The sequence below is a fragment of the Microcaecilia unicolor genome, unplaced genomic scaffold (genome assembly GCF_901765095.1).
Source record: "Microcaecilia unicolor unplaced genomic scaffold, aMicUni1.1, whole genome shotgun sequence".
NCBI classification, from domain to species: Eukaryota; Metazoa; Chordata; class Amphibia; order Gymnophiona; family Siphonopidae; genus Microcaecilia; species Microcaecilia unicolor.
The window spans coordinates 83,235-103,999 of NW_021963139.1; the positions used below are offsets into that span (position 1 = coordinate 83,235).

Here is a 20,765-nt window from a genome sequence, read left to right on the forward strand (position 1 = left end):
GGCTGTGATTTTCAAGATGTTCCTTAGATTTTGATTATACTCGTCCAAGTCTCTGTTGTCTTAAGTAATATTCATGTTTGGACTTCTGTAATTTATTATGTAAGGCCAGCCAAATAAATCCTTGAGACCACTGTAGGTTGTCCAGAATATTGTAGCTGATTTGTTGATTGTCATGTTAGGCACACATTACACTATATGAGCAAGTGCAGTCTGAAAAGGATACAGCAGAACTAAAGGTTCATAGAAGGGTAACAAAAATAAAGGAATGCAACAGGTTAAGGCTTTTTCAGCTTGGAGAATAGACAACTGAGAGTGGATAGAAGTTCATAAAATCATGAATGTGGTGGAATGGATAGATAGAGAGTGGTTGTTTAACCTGCCATTAACACAAAAACTAGAAAATTACACTTCATGAAATCTATATATATAAAAGGCACTTTGAAGCCTCAAGCCGGAAACTTGAGGCGCCCGAGATATCCGGTTTGGCCTGCAGGCTCCAGTCACTGTAGCTCCGCCCTCGCGTCAAAACGCGATGACGTTGAGGGCGGGGCGGCCCTCGCAACACGTCACTGAGGGACGAAGGGAGGAAGAGGAGAGGTGTGCCACTCGGAACGGAGGCACGGAGGGGGTGTCTGCAACTCGGGAGGGAGGACTCTATGCCATGGAGGCTATCTCTTCTCCCATACTCCCCGCCTAGTTGGCCGTGGAGGAGGCGTCGGGTTACTACTCTCGCCCTCCTGTAGCTTCCAACCCCTCCTCCTAACTCAGTCTCACTGCTTCTCATCCTTTGAAGTCCACTCCATCCGTCTATTCTACCCGTTGCCACTCAGAGTGGCAGTCATTTACCGCCCCCCTGATAAATCCCTCCCTTCCTTCATCACCGACTTCGATGCCTGGCTTTCTGTTTTTCTTGAACCCTCATCTCCATCCCTCATTCTCGGAGACTTCAACATACACGTTGATGACCTGTCCAACTCTCACGCTTCTCAGTTCCTCACTCTAACATCCTCCTTCAACCTCCAGCTATGTTCCACCACCCCTACTCACCGTGATGGCCATTGCCTTGACCTCGTCCTCTCCTCTTCTGGCTCACCCTCCAATTTCCACACCTCAGCTCTTCCTGTCTCTGATCATCACCTGATCACCTTCACACTTCTTCACCCTCCCCCTCAGCCCCGCCCAACATTAACCACTACTTCCAGGAATCTCCAGACTATTGACCCTCCCACCTTATCATCTAGTATTTCTAATCTCCTCCCCTCCATCATGTCCTCTGAGTCTGTTGACGAGGCTGTCTCCGCTTACAATGCCACTCTCTCCTCTGCTCTGGACACCCTTGCACCATCCACCTCCCGTCCCACAAGGCGTACTAATCCCCAGCCCTGGCTGACCCCTTGCATCCGTTACCTTCGCTCCTGCGCCCGATCTGCTGAACGCCTCTGGAGGCAATCTCGCACCCATTCAGATTTCCTTCACTACAAATTCATGCTATCCTCCTTCCAGTCCTCACTATTCCTTGCCAAACAGGACTATTACACCCAATTGACTAATTCTCTCAGCTCTAACCCTCGTCGTCTCTTCGCCACCCTTAACTCCCTCCTCAAAGTGCCCTCCGCTCCCACCCCCCCGTCACTCTCTCCTCAATCACTGGCTGACTACTTGCGACAAGGTGCAAAAGATCAACCTTGAGTTCACTACCAAGCCACCTCCTCCTCTTCACCCTTCAACCCTCTCCCTCAACCAACCAACCCAGACCTCCTTCTCCTCCTTTCCTGATATCTCTGAGGAGGAAACCGCCCGCCTTCTTTCCTCCTCAAAATGCACCACTTGTTCCTCTGATCCCATCCCCACCAACTTACTTAACACCATCTCTCCTACTATCACCCCCTCCATCTGTCATATCCTCAACCTCTCTCTCTCCACTGCAACTGTCCCCGACACCTTCAAGCATGCTGTAGTCACGCCACTCCTCAAAAAACCATCACTAGACCCTACCTGTCCCTCCAACTACCGCCCCATCTCCCTCCTACCCTTCCTCTCCAAGACACTTGAGCGCGCAGTCCACAGCCGCTGCCTTGATTTTCTCTCCTCTCATGCCATCCTTGATCCGCTTCAATCCGGTTTTTGCCCTCTTCACTCGACAGAAACAGCACTTTCTAAAGTCTGTAATGACCTGTTCCTTGCCAAATCCAGAGGCCACTACTCCATCCTCATCCTCCTGGATCTATCCGCCGCTTTTGACACTGTCAATCATGACTTACTTCTTGCCACACTGTCCTCATTTGGGTTCCAGGGCTCTGTCCTCTCCTGGTTCTCCTCCTATCTCTCCCACCGCACCTTCAAAGTTCACTCTCATGGATCTTCCTCCACCCCCATCCCCTTATCTGTTGGTGTTCCCCAGGGATCGGTCCTTGGACCCCTTCTCTTCTCAATCTACACCTCTTCCCTGGGCTCCCTGATCTCATCTCATGGTTTCCAGTATCATCTCTATGCTGATGATACCTAGTTGTATCTCTCCACACCAGACATCACCGCGGAGACCCAGGCAAAGGTATCGGCCTGCTTATCCGACATTGCTGCCTGGATGTCCAACCGCCACCTGAAACTGAACATGTCCAAGACCGAGCTTATCGTCTTTCCACCAAAACCCGCTTCTCCTCTTCCTCCACTTTCTATCTCAGTTGATAACACCCTCATCCTCCCCGTCTCATCTGCCCGCAACCTCTGAGTCATCTTTGACTCCTCTCTCTCCTTCTCTGCGCATATCCAGCAGATAGCCAAGACCTGTCGCTTCTTCCTCTTTAACATCAGCAAAATTCGCCCTTTCCTCTCTGAACACACCACCCGAAATCTCTTCCACGCTCTCATTACCTCTCGCCTGGACTACTGCAACTTACTCCTCACCGGCCTCCCACTTAGCCATCTATCCCCCCTTCAGTCTGTTCAGAACTCTGCTGCACGTCTCATATTCCGCCAGAACCGATATACTCATATCACCCCTCTCCTCAGGTCACTTCACTGGCTTCCGATCAGATACCGCATTCAATTCAAGCTTCTCCTTCTTACCTACAAATGCACTCAGTCTGCTGCCCCTCACTACCTCTCTACCCTCATCTCCCCTTACGTTCCCGCCCGTAACCTCCGTTCACAGGATAAATCCCTCCTCTCAGTACCCTTCTCCACCACCGCCAACTCCAGGCTCCGCTCATTCTGCCTCGCCTCACCCTATGCTTGGAACAACCTTCCTGAACCCTTACGCCAAGCCCCCTCCCTGCCCGTCTTCAAGTCTTTGCTTAAAGCCCACCTCTTCAATGCTGCGTTCGGCACCTAACCCTTACCGTTCAGTGAATCCAGACTGCCCCAATTTGACTGCCCCTATCGGACAGACCGTTCACTTGTCTATTAGATTGTAAGCTCTTTGAGCAGGGACTAAAAAATGAACTTGCGGAGCTACTGTTAGAAATATGCAATCTGTCCCTAAAATCGAGTGTAGTACCGGAAGACTGGAGGGTAGCCAATGTTACTCCGATTTTTAAGAAGGGTTCCAGAGGAGATCCGGGAAATTATAGACCGGTGAGTCTGACGTCGGTGCCGGGCAAGATGGTGGAGGCTATTATTAAGAATAAAATTGCAGAGCATATACAAAAACATGGACTGATGAGACAAAGTCAGCACGGATTTAGTGAAGGGAAGTTTTGCCTCACCAATCTAATGCATTTTTTTTGAGGGGGTAAGCAAACATGTGGACAATGGGGAGCCGGTTGATATTGTATATCTGGATTTTCAGAAGGCGTTTGACAAAGTGCCGCACGAAAGACTCCTGAAGAAATTGCAGAGTCATGGAATCGGAGGTAGGGTATTATTATGGATTAAGAACTGGTTGAAAGATAGGAAGCAGAGAGTAGGATTGCGTGGCCAGTATTCTCAGTGGAGGAGGGTAGTTAGTGGGGTCCCGCAGGGGTCTGTGCTGGGTCCGTTGCTTTTTAATGTATTTATAAATGACCTAGAGATGGGAATAACTAGTGAGGTAATTAAATTCGCCGATGACACAAAATTATTCAGGGTCGTCAAGTCGCAGGAGGAATGTGAACGATTACAGGAGGACCTTGCGAGACTGGGAGAATGGGCGTGCAAGTGGCAGATGAAGTTCAATGTTGACAAGTGCAAAGTGATGCATGTGGGTAAGAGGAACCCGAATTATAGCTACGTCTTGCAAGGTTCCGCGTTAGGAGTTACGGATCAAGAAAGGGATCTGGGTGTCGTCGTCGATGATACGCTGAAACCTTCTGCTCAGTGTGCTGCTGCGGCTAGGAAAGCAAATAGAATGTTGGGTGTTATTAGGAAGGGTATGGAGTCCAGGTGTGCGGATGTTATAATGCCGTTGTATCGCTCCATGGTGCGACCGCACCTGGAGTATTGTGTTCAGTACTGGTCTCCGTATCTCAAAAAAGATATAGTAGAATTGGAAAAGGTACAGCGAAGGGCGACGAAAATGATAGTGGGGATGGGACGACTTTCCTATGAAGAGAGGCTGAGAAGGCTAGGGCTTTTCAGCTTGGAGAAGAGACGGCTGAGGGGAGATATGATAGAAGTGTATAAAATAATGAGTGGAATGGATCGGGTGGATGTGAAGCGACTGTTCACGCTATCCAAAAATACTAGGACTAGAGGGCATGAGTTGAAGCTACAGTGTGGTAAATTTAAAACGAATCGGAGAAAATTTTTCTTCACCCAACGTGTAATTAGACTCTGGAATTCGTTGCCGGAGAACGTGGAACGGGCGGTTAGCTTGACGGAGTTTAAAAAGGGGTTAGATAGATTCCTAAAGGACAAGTCCATAGACCGCTATTAAATGGACTTGGAAAAATTCCGCATTTTTAGGTATAACTTGTCTGGAATGTTTTTACGTTTGGGGAGCGTGCCAGGTGCCCTTGACCTGGATTGGCCACTGTCGGTGACAGGATGCTGGGCTAGATGGACCTTTGGTCTTTCCCAGTATGGCACTACTTATGTACTTATGTACTTATGACTGTCTCTCTTTGTTAAATTGTACAGCGCTGCGTAACCCTAGTAGCGCTCTAGAAATGTTAAGTAGTAGTAGTAGTAGGACGGGGGGGGAGGGAGGACGGAGGGGGGAGGGATTACCCTGCTAGCGCCCGTTTCATTTTTTCCAGAAACGGGCATCTCTTACTAGTATTCTTATAATTCACGTGCTGAAAAACCCACTATTTCGCTGCAGTAGAATTTTAAAATTTTTATACAGCTCATAGTTAAGCTGTGGAATCTGTTGCCTGAGGATGTGGTTAAGGAAACCAACATAGTGGAATTCGAAAGAGGATTGAATAAGTTCATGGAGGAAAATTCCATAAATAACTATTAGCCAGGTAGACTTGAGAGAGCCATTTCTCATGCCTGGAAATCAACTGTGGGAAATAGATCTACTTGTTGGGATCTGCTGGGTACTTGCAACCCACACTGGCTGGGCTCTGGACTTTGGTCTGACTCAGCATGGTGGCATTAGTAGGGGCCTTATATGTTGGCGACAGCCGCTGAACCTGTATGCCCCTTTGAGTATTGGCCCATCAGTTTCCCAAGAAACTAATACTTGGAAATCTTTATTCCCTACTAGCACTAGTACTGCTTGGTACTCATTCAGGATAGGCTGATTCCAGAGGTTTCTGCTACTAAGGAATTTATTGTGATATCCATATTTATAATAGTGCTAAAGTTTTCATGCTCTCTTGGAAAGGTAAAATTTTGTAAATTTGGTTGTCTTCCTTAAAAAAACTGTTCCAAGGATTTTTGAAAATATATATAAGAAATCAGTAAATAATGTTGTTTTAACATTACTGTGGAGTAGAACATTGGGAGATTGAAAAACGTTTTAATTTACCATCAGTGAAGCAATCTTGACTTTTATTTCTAATTATGTTCTCTAGGAACTCAGGAGTGGCTCAATGGTTAGGATTACTATCCCAGAAATTGCTACTTCTGAACTAGGTAAGCGTCAAAATCAGAAAAACAAAGCACACTAGTGCATAGAGAGAGAATGCATTTTTGCTTTGAAATCAGTATGAAATTCCTTTGTCTGAGTTTATGGTGGGTGGTTGAAAATGGTATTACACTCTTAATGGAGAAAAGAGCAGACTGTCTGCAGCACTGAAATTGAAAAACGTACGTTGGGTTTTGGGTGTACCACAGACCATGCATTGTTGTCCTCAGTAAGGAAGAAAGCTATCTCCATTGGAACTGATTTATAGAATGACACTGAAATTTTCCTTAAGGCGTGCAGGATTGAAAGAAAAAAAACAAAAATGACCTTTTTAGTGTTCCATAACTATGACATTTAAAGGCCCATTTTTCCATAGAACATTGAGATTGGAATTGAAATGTCAAAGTTGAGGCATACTCAGTTCTGGTGAATGTGTGGAGTGTTTTGTAAAATACATATAAGGACATGCAGAAATGTATGTATATTTCTCCAAGGACAAGCAGGATATCCCGATTTTGTCTCTTTAAAAACTTGACAGAGTTATGTCATTGACAATTCAGCTATACTGGTTATGCATATCAAGTTCAAAACAACCTGTTCAGTATTTAAGTTTTTGAATGGTTTGGTTTCTTTGTTTTTTAAATTTATAAGTTTTCAATATACAAGCAAAACAGCTTGTACAGGTAGCTACAAGGAAAAAGATGATACTCTTCCAGTTATAATAAAGAAATTTAAATACATTAAGCAAGGTAAACATAATAGCTCAAACCCACAAATTTAGGAGGAATCAATATAACTAAGAGATCTAAAGAAAAAAAAGAAAAGAAAAAACTAAAGTACCATAGGAAGAATACAAGTATCAATTTAACCATATCTTTTCCCAGCATGGCAGTACTTATGTACTTCGGTAACCCCAAGTGGTGAGGCCAATACAGAAACAGTCTTGGTAGCCAAGAAGGTGAACAGATGAGTAGGTTCCCAAAAAACATTCTTATGAGATTTATAACATACTAGTAAAAAAGGCCCGTTCCTGAAGGCAAGGAAACAGGCCCTAGGCAGACAATTTCTCCCCCCCCCCCCCCCCCCCCCCCCCCGCTGCCGTTGGATACTACCTGTGCTGACGGGGGACCCAAACCCCCGACAGCTGAAGTGCTGTTGTGCCCTTCGCCTTGCTTCCTCAATCATCTTCTCTGGAAGTTCCTCTGCGTGCGTCTGACGTCAGTGACGTCAGTGCGTGTCTGCCTAGCAGACCACCTCCAGGGAGCCACGGTCCCAAGCATAGAACGTTGGAGGTGAGAATTATTATATAGGATTATGCACTTACAGGGAAATTTAAGGTAAAAAGTAGCCCCAATTTGGAGCACTCTAGGACAGAGTAACAGAAACTGCTTACGCCAACTTTGAGAGTTTCACGTGAAACATCTGGTAACACCAAGATCATCTTCCCCATATATCTTTAAATTTAAAGTAGAATTTTAACAAAATTTTTTATCTATAGTATGAGAGAGAGAGAAACTACAAACTTCCCAGAGACAATACTTGTAGCAGCAATTAAGGAAGTATGATATAATTTGGCAAAAAATATGCTTGCAATTTAGGAGTCTTGTGGAATCTGTAAAGTTTCCGGACAATATCTTCTAATCTGTTTCTTACAAACACATTAGGTACCAATGGAAAGTTCAAAAACCTTAAATTTACACTTTGCATGATATTCTCAATTGACTTCATTTTAAATTTATTTTTATTTATTTATTTCACTTGTATCCCACATTTTCCCACCTATTTGCAGGCTCAGTGTGGCTTACAAAGACCTGTTGTGGCAGCGCCATACAGGATAAAGTGTACATATGATGTTACAAAGTGTACATTTTGGTGTTACAAAGTAGTCAAGGAAGACAAAAGAATTTGATCAAGTAATTGTGGAAAGATACATTCTGCCTGAAGTTGAAAGGTGCTGTGTTGAGGTTAGCTATGGGTTCTCGTTATAGGCTTTGTCAAAGAGGTAAGTCTTCAGAGATTTGCGGAAGTTAGTTAGTTCGTTGATCGTTCTCAGGTGAGTTGGAAGTGCATTCCACATCTGTGTGCCCATATAAGAAAAACTGGTCGCGTGAGTTAGTTTGTATTTTAATCCCTTGCAACTGGGGAAGTGTAGGTTGAGAAAGGTGTGGGAAGATGTTTCTGGGTGGTAGGTCCACTAGGTCTAGCATGTAGGTCGGGGCATCTCCGTAGATGATTTTATGAACAATTGTGCAGATCTTGAACGTGGTGCGTTCTTTAAGTGGGAGCCAGTGTAATTTCTTTCTCAAGGGTTTTGCACTTTCATATTTTGTTTTCCCAAATATGAGTCTAGCTGCGGTATTCTGGGCTGTTTGAAATTTTTTGATGGTCTGTTCTTTACACCCAACATAAAGTGCATTGCAATAGTCTAGATGACTTAATACCATTGACTATACCAGGTTGCGAAAGATTGCCCTTGAGAAGTAAGGTTTTACTCTTTTCAGTTTCCACATAGAATGGGAACATTTTCTTAGTTGTATTCTTCACATGGCAGACAAATTATTATTCCTTGTCATCTGGCTGCACCGTTCTGAACAAGTGAATGTTATCTTCTGCTACCAGCAGATGGAGCTAGAGAAACAACTGGTTGTTCTTTTCCAATGAACTGACCGGTATATCGCGCTAGTGCTCAGAAAATCTGCATTATTTTTCTCTACCTCGAGTACGGGGGTTCTCAACCCGTCCTCAGGACACGCCCAACCAGACAGGTTTTCAGGATACCCATAATGAATATCCTTTATTATATGAAGGTGCTTTTCTTTGATTTTGTGTTTATTTGCATTGTTAACAGCGTTGACCTATTGCAATGTAAAAGTGGTATATCAAGTTTTAAATAAACATAAACATATGCATGAGATGAATATGTACTAGATCTGCATACAATGGAGGCAGAGAATGCAAATTTATCTCATGCATATGTTTATCTCATGCATATATATATCCTGAAAACCTGAGTGGCTAGGTGTGTCCCAAGGACAGGGTTGAGAACTCCTGCTCTAGTAGATGGTAGGTTGTTCAGGCTGCAGCTTCTGGTCCCTGGCTTAGCTTCCTGCTCTTCTGGCCAAGGTCGCACAGAGAGATTAAGCCTAACAGCCACTCCCAGGTTACCTGGACCCCAGGCTAGACATGATTGAACACTGCTGCCCTCAGTTTTGCTTTTTAGTGTCCACTGGGTGAGCGCTTGACTCAGCCCTGCCAGAGATGCCCAAGTCCCCATCCCTCTGCCCCTCATAGCCTGTTTGGGGGGGGGGGGGGGATGTTTCTCCTGAGCTTCCTTGCAGCTCCCAGACAGTTAAAAAAAAAAAATGAAAGCACCCACAGCGCACCCTCAGAGAGCAGGGGGATGGCAGAGATGCTGGAGCATGGGGCCAAGCCTGCTTTAGTGGAGAGACAGGCCTGTGACATGGCTGGGTATGCCTGCTGGTAGACGCTGTTCAGTCTGCAAGAGCTGGTAATTCAGCACAGCCGCCAGCTCTGTCTGCCCCTCCGGTGGTGGGCTGTTTCTGACATTGGAACTACGTGGGGGGAGTTGGAGAGCTGCCAGATATGCCTGCCCTTCTCCCTATACTAAAGCAGCGGTCCTGACGTCTTCAGCTGGGAAGAGCAGCCATTTTAAGTTCTTGCTGTTTTTGTTCTTCTGTTACAGTGCAGCAGGAGAGCTCTCAGTGGCTTGGAGGGGTTGGGTGGGCATATCTCTGCTACCCTCCCTATGTCTATTTGTTTGGGGGGGTGTCCTCTGGCTCTTTTTGGCTTCTGAATCTAAATGGTTATGCAAGCCAGGGCACTGTTTTGGGGCCAAATGCCGTGGGGGGGGGGGGGGGGGGACTGGGTCAAGGGTAGCTCCCAGGTATTTCAAGGAGTTAACCAGAGGTAACAGGGTGCTATGTAGGGTACGAGCAAAGGGTGGGTGTGGAGGTTGACCAGTAATCCACAAAGTGATGGTGTATGAGAGGTTGCAAAGGAGATGATTTGAATGCAGCTAGGCATCAACAGATTTGAGGCAGGATTGGAGAGCAAAGAGATCTGGTTGTTTGGGTCCTGAATGAAGTCTGAGAGCATCATCTGCATAAAAGTAAGCAGAAATAGAGTTGTCTTGAATTAAAGTCTCTGAGGCAGCCATTCCCAACCCAGTCCTCGGGGCACACCTAGTCCCATTGGGTTTTCAGGATATCCACAATGAATAGTCATGAGTTAGGTCTGCAGTGACAGCAGTTCGAGTTGGCCTGGCATATTGGCCTGTATGGAGAACAACCATTTTTGTTAAAACTCAGAAGAAACTGCAGTGTAGGTAAAGGATCATTGTTAAAGCCTACTCAAACTATCAACCTCCATTGCCCCAGGTACAAATAAGTACCTGTATATTATATGTAAGCCGCATTGAGCCTGCCATGAGTGGGAAAGCGCGGGGTACAAATGTAACAAAAATAAAAAAATAAAATAAACTCAACCACCAGATCATTGATAATAGTCTTGCAGCTTAAATGGTCTTATTTTGCACACTGTTATGAGGTTAACTGCCAGGGCCTCTTCTACTGTCCTATTCTGGACAATGATCTGGACCAGCTCTGGCTTCAAAACATCTCTAGTAAACCTTCATTTGTCGTGAAGCAAATTGCCACAGAAGTTTCCTAAAAAAAAAATTTATTCACCACATGAAAATAAGTAAGTAGTCTTTAACCTCATACTGCTGCATTTTGCCCTCCTAAAGGGCTGCATTGGGGGCTTGAAAATACCAATTGTTATGAAATATATAAAGGCATATAAGTGTAAATCATAAGTCAACATAACATAACCTCTAAAAAACCACATAATGCAAACATATATAGTTGTATACCATCCATACACATATACTCAACATGAATAAATAAATAATAGTATATACCCCAGTGGTGCAGTCTAAACAATCCACCTACTGGACTTAAAACAGCTGGGAAAAAAACCCCCCCAAACAAACACATATTGAGCATATTCATTCAAGCCTTGTACACATTGATATAAAATAGCTCTATGAAAGTTACCATCCAAAATAACATTATCTCAACAGTATCTAATAAAACACAAGACAAGCTGTTGGAAAAAGCATGGCTTTAAAGTTTGCTTTATAAACACCCAAACAGGGAAAACTACTATAGCAAATATTACCAAAAGTTTTTCTTTTTTGCCATATCAGCACCTGATCAGGAAGACAATCAATAATTACATACCTTCTCTCTTGAAAAGCAGCCTCAATAACAACATTTTGTGGTGAAAATACCAAAGGCAGCTGAGCACAATTGATGTAGAGGCTCCAAAGGTCAAAGTTTGCCCAATGAGACCAAGAAGCAGTGAAATTGCTTAAAAAACTAAAAAAATGATTATAAATAACAAAAATGATCAGCTTGGTAATTGCCCACAGGTTTGCTTGCTATTTTCCTATTGTCTATGTTAAGAACTTGAAAGCAGAGTTGCTTACCAGTAATGGGGATTCTTAGTACAAAGTATGGGAATTCTACCGCAGTTACCCACCCCTTCTCCTCCTGTATAAAACAATTTACTGAGCTTGATATTGACTGAAGGTCAGAATGGAAGGTGTGCTGACTTGGAGTCCTCACCCATGCTTAGGAAGACTTTCCTGAGCTATAGGAGAGAGTAGTTCTGGGTGGGAGCCATCAAGTTGTCACCCTCAAGTTTGGCTGTATTTCCCTGCTGTTTACAGAGAAACCCCTGCAACAGGTAAGTAGCTCTGCGTGGGCATACACCTGCCAACAAAATCCCTTTTGGGAACTATGAGCTACTTCTGAAATTGCAGATAAATAACTTTCGGTACTGCTGAAGTTGTTGCTTATATGTTGCATATCAAGACATCTTGCATGTTAAGACAATCTTTTTAAAGTTGTTTTTATCACCTGTGGTGATTACTAATTCTCTGTCCATATATCAGTAAGACAAGACTGATCACAGAGGTTAATGCTGTAACAGTGTAATGGTGTGGCTACTGTAATGCCCTGCGCTTTGGTCTGACCACAAAGAATTTGCATGCTAAAACCTCTCTCTGCCACTACTTTACAGTACTTAAAACCCTTTCTCTGATATTCAGTGTTCTTAGATGAAACGAGCCAAATTACTTAAAGAATGTTATCCCTTTACACACCTTTGAGACCTCAAGGTCCTCCCAAGGGGAATCCCTAAGTGTTCCTAATTTTATAACTGTCATTTTCTGCATGGAAAACATAAAAATAAAAAATATTTTACAAGCAAAATATGCTTTAAAAAAATGACCCCCCCCCCCCCTCTGATAAAGTGATATTGAACAGTGAAGGTGGCATATAGGGAATGTCCTCTATTCAATTCAGTTTAATGCTCTCAAACTTACAAAAGGATCTCTGCATTAGAGAGTTGCACGGGGACAGAAATCTTACCCATCCCCGCCTGTCCCTGCTGGAATCTTACCCATCCCCACCCGTCCCCGCTGGAATCTTACCCATCCCCACCCGTCCCCGCTGGAATTTAACCCATCCCAACCCGTCCCCAGAGTCTGCATGCATATGAGCAAGAGACCTGACCAGTTCTGCAGCTCAGGTTGAGATCTACTCTTATATAAAGCTTCCTTCTCCCTCCAATGACTAGACTAGGTTAGTTTTAGTACAATTGGGGATTTCTTTTACAGTGTGTGAATGTTATCTTCCTGAATCTATTTTCCTTCTGTCCCTACAGTTCGAAGGTGCCTACAGGCAATTAAATACATCTTGCCAAAGGAGATAGCTGTGCAAATGCTTGTTAAATGGTATAATGCACTGAATGCCCCAGGCGGCCCCAGCAATCATTCTGAGTGGACCCTGTTTGTGACTTGTCTCATGAATATGATGGGATATAATACAGACAGATTAGCCTGGACACAGAATGTAAGTACAGTAATGAGGTTGGCTATTTGTTTTAGAACACAAAGTACAGTGAGCTTTCTGGTATCATATTGTATGGTTTTATTAATGTTATATTATTTTCTGTTGGACTGAACAAATTTCCACTTATTAAACTAATTGCAAAATTGTATTTTTTCTTGCCCTCAAAATTTTAGAACTGGAGTTGAATGTAGCTTCAGCACATTTTCATATAAATGTGTTAGTATTTTGTTATGTTTCATGTTCTTTGACATTACTATCTAGACATTTCTAAATAGCAAATATTCTGAGGAAGCCATGCAGAGATTAAATATTTACTTCATGACATCACCATGGAAGAAATACACTGTCCTTCCTTCCCCCTCTGCACTCTTCCTCACCCCTGTACAGCCCGCTCCCTCTCTTCTACCCCCACTCACCCTGGTAGCCCTGTTTTTCTCACTTGCCCTTGTACAGTCCATTTACTCTCCTCCATGTAAGAGGACTGTACAAGGGCAAAGCACCATCTTTTCCTAGCTCCATTCAGCACCATCCACCAGCCATGAAAATCCGCTCGACCAAGTGAGCAGGGGAATGGATATTCAAAGTTTTATAGAGAGATGATGAAAAATTAAGGTTAGGAAACTCATGACTGTAACCTTTTCTCAAGGTGGTTGGGGGCAGTGCAAATGGGAGCTGTGTGATAAAAACATAAGACTAAACTGCAAGCACCACAAAATAATGTCAGTTAATGACCAGAAACCATATGATCTGTAGTACATACCTGTTCATCATATCTGTGAACTCCAGCAACCTAAAATACAGAATAAAAGGATAAATTACATTTCAGTGTTTACAGTTGACTGACATTCTAAAATCCCCTGACTGCACAGTGCTTTTCCATATAATGGGGTATAAAAGAAAGAGAACATAAGAATATAAGAGTAGCCATACTGGGTCAGAACAGTGGTCCATTTAGACCGGTATCCTGTTTTCCAAATAGTGGCCAAGCCAGGTCACAAGTATCTGACAGAAACCCAAATTGTGGCAGCACTCCATACTACAAATCCCAGGGCAAGCAGTTGCTTCCCATGTCTGTCTTAATATCAGACTATGGACTTTTCCTCCAGGAACTTGTCCAAACCTTTTTTAAACCCAGCTAAGCTAACTCCATCCTCCGGCAGAGTTCCAGAGCTTAACTATTCATTGACTGAAAAAATATTTCCTCCTATTTCTTTTAAATGTATTTCCATGTAACTTCCTTGAGTGTCCCCTAGTCTTTGTACTTTTGGAATGAGTAAAAAAACTGATTTTCTTACTCGTTCTACACCACTCAGGCTTTTGTAGACCTCAATCGTATCTCCCCTCATCCGTCTCTCTTCCAAACTGAAGAGCCCTAACCTGCTGCGCCTTCTAGAGACTGTCTGTTAATGATGCAGTGTGTGGCAGAAAGTTAAAGTTTTAAAACTATAGGGAAAGGGTTTTATACTATGGAAACTAAGTTGTGCTGCAAGACTAAAGTTAAATCTCTAAACTGGGGTTTCCTGTAACTATCAGCTCTGTATTCCTTATGTGAACTGGCTAAGCTGTGCTGCAAAATTAAAGTTAAAACTCTATACTGGGGTTTCCTGTGACTGTTAGTTCTGCTCTACACTGATGCTATGGTAAACTCTAGAATAGTCCCTTAACTGCTAGCCTGTGAAACTGTAATAGAGAATTTAAATGCTAAACAAAGAAAGAAAACCCTACATTCCTTAAACTGTCTTTGCTAAATTAGTAGAGTAACTTAAAAATAAAGACACTTAGATAAGCTATTTAATTCTAAATCAACCTTTCCCAAGTTTAAAAGCAATTTCCTAGCAAATAACTTAACAATGAAGATTTGTCCTGCTCTGGAAGTCCTCACTTCAGGACAGAGAAGATCTGAAAGTGTGGCTTCTTAAGTGCCTGTGTTGCTTAGATGAATCACACTTCAAACTGTGTGATAATAGGACCCTTTTCAACTTCTCTCTTTAATCAGTTCCTGTAACTTGATTGACAGATAACTGAAAACTATCACAGTGTTTCTTAGTTCTAGACAGAAGGCTCAATGAAGGTTTGTCCTGCTCTTGAAGTCTTCACTTCTGGACAGAAAAGAACTGAAAGTGGCTTCTTATGTTGTTTAGATGACAAGACTTCTATGGTCTGTGCCCTGAAAATGGCAAGGACAAATCAAACTTGGGTATACATTGCATACAATGTAAAGTGAGTTTATCTTGTTGGGCAGACTGGATGGATCGTACAGGTGATTTTTTATCTGCCATCATTTACTATGTTACTATGATAACTTTTATAAACACTTTCTCATGTATATATGCTAGTATACACATGTAAAATGCTGAGTGAAGGAGTGGGGCCTAATGGTTAGTGCAGTGGGCTTTGATCCTGGCAACCTGGGTTTGATTCCCACTGCAGCTACTAGTGTAACTTATGTCAAAGCATCCGTTTCACTAGTGTCCCTAGGCAAGTCACTTAATCCTCCATTGCCCCAGTTACAAAAACTTAGATTGTGAGCCCTCTAGGGACAGAGAAGGTACCCGCATATAATATGTACAGTGCTGTGTAACATAGTAACATAGTAGATGACGGCAGAAAAAGACCTGCATGGTCCATCCAGTCTGCCCAACAAGTGTACATCTAGTAGCACTATAGAAATAATTAGTAGATTATAATATTACCCCTGCATAGAAGTGCATGTGGTAACAAAAATGTGCGCACTTTTATGTGACTTGGGTGTAGGTATGCTCAGGAACGGAGTGTGGGTGTAGTGCGAGTGAAGTCATGATTTACAGGTGTAATGTGTGAATCTGTACATCTGCTACAAACAAGCAGTTTCTGCAGCTTTGGTGGGGCATTTTAGAAGGACACATAGGGGTCCTTTTACTGAGCTGTGATAAGAACTAGTGTGCGCTTACCGCAACTTAAAATGGCGTACAGCGGGACAAGATTAGGAGTCCTGTGGTAAATGCCTAATCACATGCAGTAACTGCACGCTAAAAAATATTTTATATTTTTAAGCAAAGGAGGCATTTCTGTAAATGGAGAGAGTCCGTTTCTGTGTGTTAACTGATTAGCTCAGGATTACTGCATGAGCCCTTACCACTTTCAAAATAGGTGTATGATGCTGCGTATGCCTTGTAGCGCTATAGAAATGATAAGTAGTAGTAGTGTCAGTAAGTGTTAACACTATAATCATTTTTTTTAACTGCCCTTAATGCTGCTAGATCCAAAGATTTGCCAAGGCTTGACTATGCAAGGGTAGAAAAGCTGCTTTTAAAAATAAAGGGGCTGACTTATTTTGTAAAACACTATAAATTAATTAAAAGATGATGCCATTAAGAAAGAATTCAAACTAGAAACCACTCTCTGTCGAAGTTATCAAATGCTGAAAGGGAAGGAAACCACATCAAAACACAGACTTTTATACTGCTGTCAAAGGGAGCTGACATCATCTGAGCTGATTGATAGCAGGAGCCAGCATGACTGAACTATAACAAGCACATTAAAAACTTGAAAAGTACATTTAAAAAAACAGGCTTATTTTATGTTGAAAGTGTAAAGTATGTTGTGTAGGTCTAATGCTTTTTAAATTGTATTATTTTAGAAAGAATGACAGCTGAGACTTCACGGAAAGACCAACTTAATGTACTTTCCAAAGTACTAATCCCAGTCTTTATGCAAGTTAGACAGATAAACTGATTATACAGGAATGTCTCTCATCTGCTTATTGTATGGCATATCATTTTGTGTTGTAGCTGATGATTGTATGTTGTATTTCCTGTGTCCTAATTTGTATACAAAAATTGTACAATATAGTGACCAAACATGCTGTAGAATTATTGTACCCAAAAACACAATAGCAGAAAGAATGTAACAGTTTTTCCATAAAAAATGAAAATGGTAAATAATTAGTTTATTATAACAAAATAGCAATGTATTAAGCAAAATTGAAGAAATATCACTTACTATAGCCATGTTTTGGCATTCATCTGCATTAGGGGTACTGTTTTGTACAATTCAATTCCATAAAATCAAATAGCAACATAGAAAAGTTGATGAGACTAAGATGTGCACAATATGATGAGAGTCCCAAGACTCTTATAAATTATAAAATTCTTGTAAATGTTTACAATATTTTTTCAAAGTCAAGATAACTTCAGCCATGACAGAGAAACTCTCTTAATCAGTCTAATGTGCATACAGCTTATACCTTTATTGTTGGCTTTCTACACACCCTACAGAGGGGACAATTAGATCAAGTCTAATAGGAAAATAAGGGGAAAGCAAAGTGATAAAATAATTATAAGGCAAACAGATGGGGTGAAGAAAAGCTAACCCTCAGCAAAACCTAAGAACAACAACAACAACAACAACAAAAAAGTAATATTAATAAAAAAAAAAACTACAAGAGGAAAACAATGCCATTACATTTTTACCTTGAGAGGTTCTCTTACTATGAGGAAAGGATCTTCTCTTCTTGCATTATGGCAAATTGACCCTTCCTGGTGCATCTTTCTGCCATTTTGAATCTGACAGCGCAGGAGGCAGGAGCAAGTGGACATCACTACTGCTTCGTTTGAGGTACGAGATCAGGGGCCTTGGGTGGGTAGGGGATACCACTATACTAGGGAATATTTTTGTAACTGAGGGGGAGGGGAAGATAGGGGGCTTCTAGACTACTAGGGAATTTGTTTGGAATGTTTGAGGCCACTAGACCATGAAGATCACCAGGCAACATGCCTTTTTTAACCGGGGGAATTAAGGTTTATGTTGGAAGGGACCCAGTAGACTACCAGAGTAACTTTTGCTCTTTTTTTTAATAAATTTTTTAAATTTTTAATATTTCTGGGGGAGGGGACCAGGTCAAGAGAGGAGCCACTGCAGAAAGCAATCCAGGGCAGGGTAGTCGGGTTGGAGTGAGAGAAGGGGTTGCCACTAGACACCTGCTCCTCCCAACCAACCCTTCTATGCTGCCTTAGACCTGGCAAAAAGTTTCCCATGCATATGGCCATAGAATAGCTAATGGCCGCAGTTAACATTCTTTTTAATGCGATCTGCAGTAGTTGTTTCTGCATGAACTAACACCCCTGTTGAAAACCATTTTAGCATTGCTTGGCCAGTAAAACCTGTGATAAAACCGGGTTGAAGCCGCGGTAATGCTTTTTGCATGGGCGTCTGAATGACATAAATCAAACAGGCAGAGTTCAATTAGAAAATTTCTTATACAGAATGGATCTTTTAATAACAAGGTATAAAATGTTTGTTTATTCAGGGCTTACTGTACTATTCCTGGTGTGCAGATCAAGGCTGTTTACAGACTAAAAACCTTATAGATAAAAAGGAACACCATTTTCAAGACAGGAAAGAAAAAAACTGACCGAACAGAGGAACCACACACTCTCAAATAGGAAGACAAGAGAAGGGTGGAGGGAACAGTCTGTTATCTGACATGATGGCTTAGCTGGGTCTCTTTGGGGGCCCTTTTACAAAGGCGTGCTGAAAAATGACCTGCGGTAGTGTAGACGCGTGTTTGGGCGTGTGCAGAATCATTTTTCAGCACACCTGTAAAAAATGCCTTTTTATAAAATTTTTTCTGAAAAGGGACTTGTGGCAAAATGAAAATTGCTGCACGTTCGTTTTGTGTCTGAGACCTTACCACCAGCCATTGACTTAGTGGTAAAGTCTCACCTGGTAACCGGGCGTAATGACCTACATGTGCCAAATGCCACTTGGCACGCGTCCGATATTTGTGGCAGAAAATAAAAAATATTTTTCAGCTGCACGTATCGGACGTGTGCCAAAAATGAAATTACTGCAAGAGCCACGGTAGCTGTGCGTTAACTCCATTTTGGTGCGCATAGACACTTACATGACTTAGTAAAAGGGCCCCTTAAATTCTTAACTGTTTTGTAGGCTACTATGATTTTGTTAAATCCAAGTCTGCACAATATGCTAGTGTTTCCATTTAATATTTTCAGTGGTGTGTACCATCAGTGAGAAGTTAAGCTTGCAGACTAACTTTGGTTCCTTCATTCTCTTAGAGGCCCTTTTACTAAGTCGCGTAAGCATCTACCAGTGCCCATCATGCGCCAAAATGGAGTTACCGCCCGTGGCTCTTGCAGTAATTTCATTTTTGGCGTGTGTCCGATATGCACGGTCGAAAAATAATTTGGGCATTTTCCAGTTTGCCCAAGATCACAAGGAGCTGCAGTAGAATTTGAATCGTGCTTCTCTGGTTCTTGGCCCACTGCCCTAACAATTAGGCCACACCTCCATTCCTATTTTCTTCCCAACTCTTAACCCCTCACTACCTCCACATAGGCCTTAGTCTTCTACAGCCATTTTTACTCACCTACACAACATATGGGTCACAAATATATATTCTACAACCTACAGTGGAACACTCTTAAACTTGGTAAATCCAGTCTCTTCCACACCCTAGCAAACTCACATTGAACCACTACGATACATGCATTCAACATTGTACTGTTCTTTTTAACCATACCCAATGGTGTGCAATGAAGCAAACAATCCTTCTGATCCCACTGTACAGATGACTCACAAGTTCCTGGTTATAAAGGAAATGCACTTCTCCCAACATGCTTGCATTTCAGAATGGGTCTGTCACCAGTGTTGTTCAAAGTACTAGGTCAAAGTACTTAAGTAAAAGTAAAAATAAATGTGTATTTTAATATTTAAGCAAAAGTACATGAGTCTGCAGCATATAACTCATTGTTAAGCTTTTATTTTAAAAAATTCTCTTTCAACATCTGTCCATCAAAAATGTAATCTCATGCTTATTTAAAAGTTTATTCTTGACATTTCCGCCATATTGCTTCCGTTACATGGATCTCTGGGAGGAGCTTATAGGACCAGAAGGTGCAACATCTAAAGTTGTATTAGGTGCACGTTAGCGCCTAATACAGCTTAGTAAAATGACCCCTTTGTTAAGCCGATCGGTGTTAAATGCCATCTAAACAGGAACTCGTATCCATTTTCCATCAAATTAGTAGAGACCAAGATGTAAGGAGTCAGAGGAAGCACTGGGTCTAGCTATCTAAAGTATACATTCTGTACTATATAACATATGATTACATTTTTAGTTAATTTAGCAATGATAACTGTGGGTTTTTTGGTTTGGTGGGTTTTTGTTTTTTAAATATTTTTTTTTTTTTGCTGCTGTTTCAAGTGGGCTTTAGTAGACCAATGCACCCTGCGGCACTAAGCAAGAAGAAGGGATCCTTTCCTCATAGAGAACCTGTGACCAAGTATAATTTTAGTGGGGTGGTTTAGCTCTAGTGATTTTTGTTTTGTTTTTGGTTCGTTGGTTAGTTTTTGCTTTGCTTTACCCCACAATTTCCCTTTATAATATCTCTTGGCTTTCCACTTCTTTCTTTTGGTATAAATTTCATATAAATGTCCCCTCTGGATGGGAAACTGATATATAAACATAATGTTCTTTGAAAGCTATGTAGGTAAATGTTTAAAATGTCTGTTATTGGTGACATGCTGTAATAAAAACTTTAGTAAAAAAAAAAAAAAATAATAATAAATTGCCCCCTTTGTGTGTGGTTAGCTAGCAAAAAAAAAAAAAAAAAAAGGTCCATGCTGAGTGTATATTAAGAGAAAATAGGTGAGTCTCCATCATAGTTGACATTATTTACGCTTTTGTAAAAAAGATTGTAAAGATGGTAGTATCTTTTATTTTAAAGAATTATCCTAAATAAGCCTGTATTACACAGGTGCCCACTTGGGCTTTTCTTAATACTGTGCATAGCTTATTTGCCATATTGGTTTGCTCTTACCTTATTCTGTATGCT

At 42.0% G+C, this 20,765-nt stretch overlaps 1 protein-coding gene across 1 annotated transcript in view; it reads left to right on the plus strand.

Moving 5' to 3' along the window:
• LOC115458998 (anaphase-promoting complex subunit 1-like) overlaps positions 1-20,765 on the plus strand; it is a gene marked incomplete at its 3' end in the record, with an annotated part of 157,761 nt that overhangs the window by 63,846 nt on the left and 73,150 nt on the right. Inside the window, 2 exon segments of the mRNA XM_030188858.1 lie at positions 5,940-6,000; positions 12,743-12,930. Coding sequence (XP_030044718.1) covers positions 5,940-6,000; positions 12,743-12,930 — 249 coding nt within the window.